Genomic DNA, 1,239 nt, shown 5'->3' on the forward strand with positions numbered 1-1,239 from the left:
GGCTCATGCTACACGGGGAAAGTGGGCTTTGGGTTCCCCCGATGTTCTACGTATCCCGAATCAATGTGAGTGTCACGACCCCGATCCGCAGGATCTATATATTACTTCGTCATACCCGCATTTTGCCCACAGTGCTCCTCCAGATTTCTCTCCACGTCCCTTAACCTCTCGAGCAAACCTATGTGTGATTGACGTGTTCTCTATTGCCCCGTCCGTGCCCACAGTCTCAAATCAACCGCACCCTACGATTCAATCATGGCCATCTCTGGAGTCGACGTCCCTGTCGAGCCTCTTCAATCCAAGGAAGATGTCGAGACTATAGAGACAGCCTCCAACAGTTCACAGGAGGCGGTGGGGTTTGACAAGAAGGCCACCAAAAGGTTGATCAGGAAGATGGACTGGGCTCTTCTCCCTTTTCTGGCACTTCTATATCTTCTCTCTTTTCTTGATCGAACGAACATCGGGAATGCTCGTCTTGCCGGTATCGAGGAGGACCTTGGCATGTCAGGATTGGACTATAATGTTGGTTACTGCTTCTGAACCGCGGTCTTATGTGGCTTCTGACTTTGGTGCAGGTTGCCCTTGCGATCTTTTTCCCCTTTTATGTCGCCGTGGAGCCGGCTTCCAACCTTATGATGAAACGAACCCGCCCCTCAATCTGGATTCCGATTATCATGGTCGCCTGGGGTGTATGCTGCACACTGATGGGTCTTGTACACAACTACGCCGGTCTGCTTGCTGCCCGAGCTGCCTTGGGTATAGCTGAAGGTGGCTTGTTTCCTGGAGTTACATTTTATATTACACTGTAGGCCTGTCATGGCTCTCTCGTTACTAATCTCTGCTAACTGATAGCGTACAGATGGTATCGACGACACGAATGTGGTCTCAGGATGGTTAGTCACAGCCCCACTCATGTGTCCGATGAGTGTTATTTTCTGACACCGTGTTATAGGCGATCTTCTTCTCAGCCGCCACTGCCGCGGGTGCGTTTGGTGGTTTGCTGGCGAGAGCTATCATCGAAATGGATGGAATTGGTGGCAAGGCAGGGTGGGCATGGATTTTTATCATCGAAGGCCTAATCACGCTTCTTGTTGGTATGTATTGATCAAGAGATCTACTTCGGCTTTACACTATACTGACGAAATTACCTAGCTGGCATCGCATTCCTTGTTATGAATGACTACCCAGCTACTGCCAAGTTTCTAACCTCAGCCGAGAGAGAAGAAGTCACTCGTCGTC

The 1,239-nt window shown here is 50.1% G+C and overlaps 1 protein-coding gene across 1 annotated transcript; it reads left to right on the forward strand.

The window, feature by feature from the left end:
• Nucleotides 1-255: 255 nt before the first annotated feature.
• Nucleotides 256-1,176, forward strand: PV06_11910 (uncharacterized protein; the record flags this gene model as incomplete). Its single annotated transcript, XM_016413656.1, has 5 exons — nt 256-522; nt 576-805; nt 860-893; nt 953-1,090; nt 1,153-1,176. 5 exons carry the CDS (start codon nt 256-258, stop codon nt 1,174-1,176), a joined length of 693 nt encoding a protein of 230 aa, XP_016255965.1.
• Nucleotides 1,177-1,239: the final 63 nt, after the last annotated feature.

Source organism: Exophiala oligosperma, assembly GCF_000835515.1.
Source record: "Exophiala oligosperma strain CBS 72588 unplaced genomic scaffold supercont1.117, whole genome shotgun sequence".
Lineage (NCBI taxonomy): Eukaryota > Fungi > Ascomycota > Eurotiomycetes > Chaetothyriales > Herpotrichiellaceae > Exophiala > Exophiala oligosperma.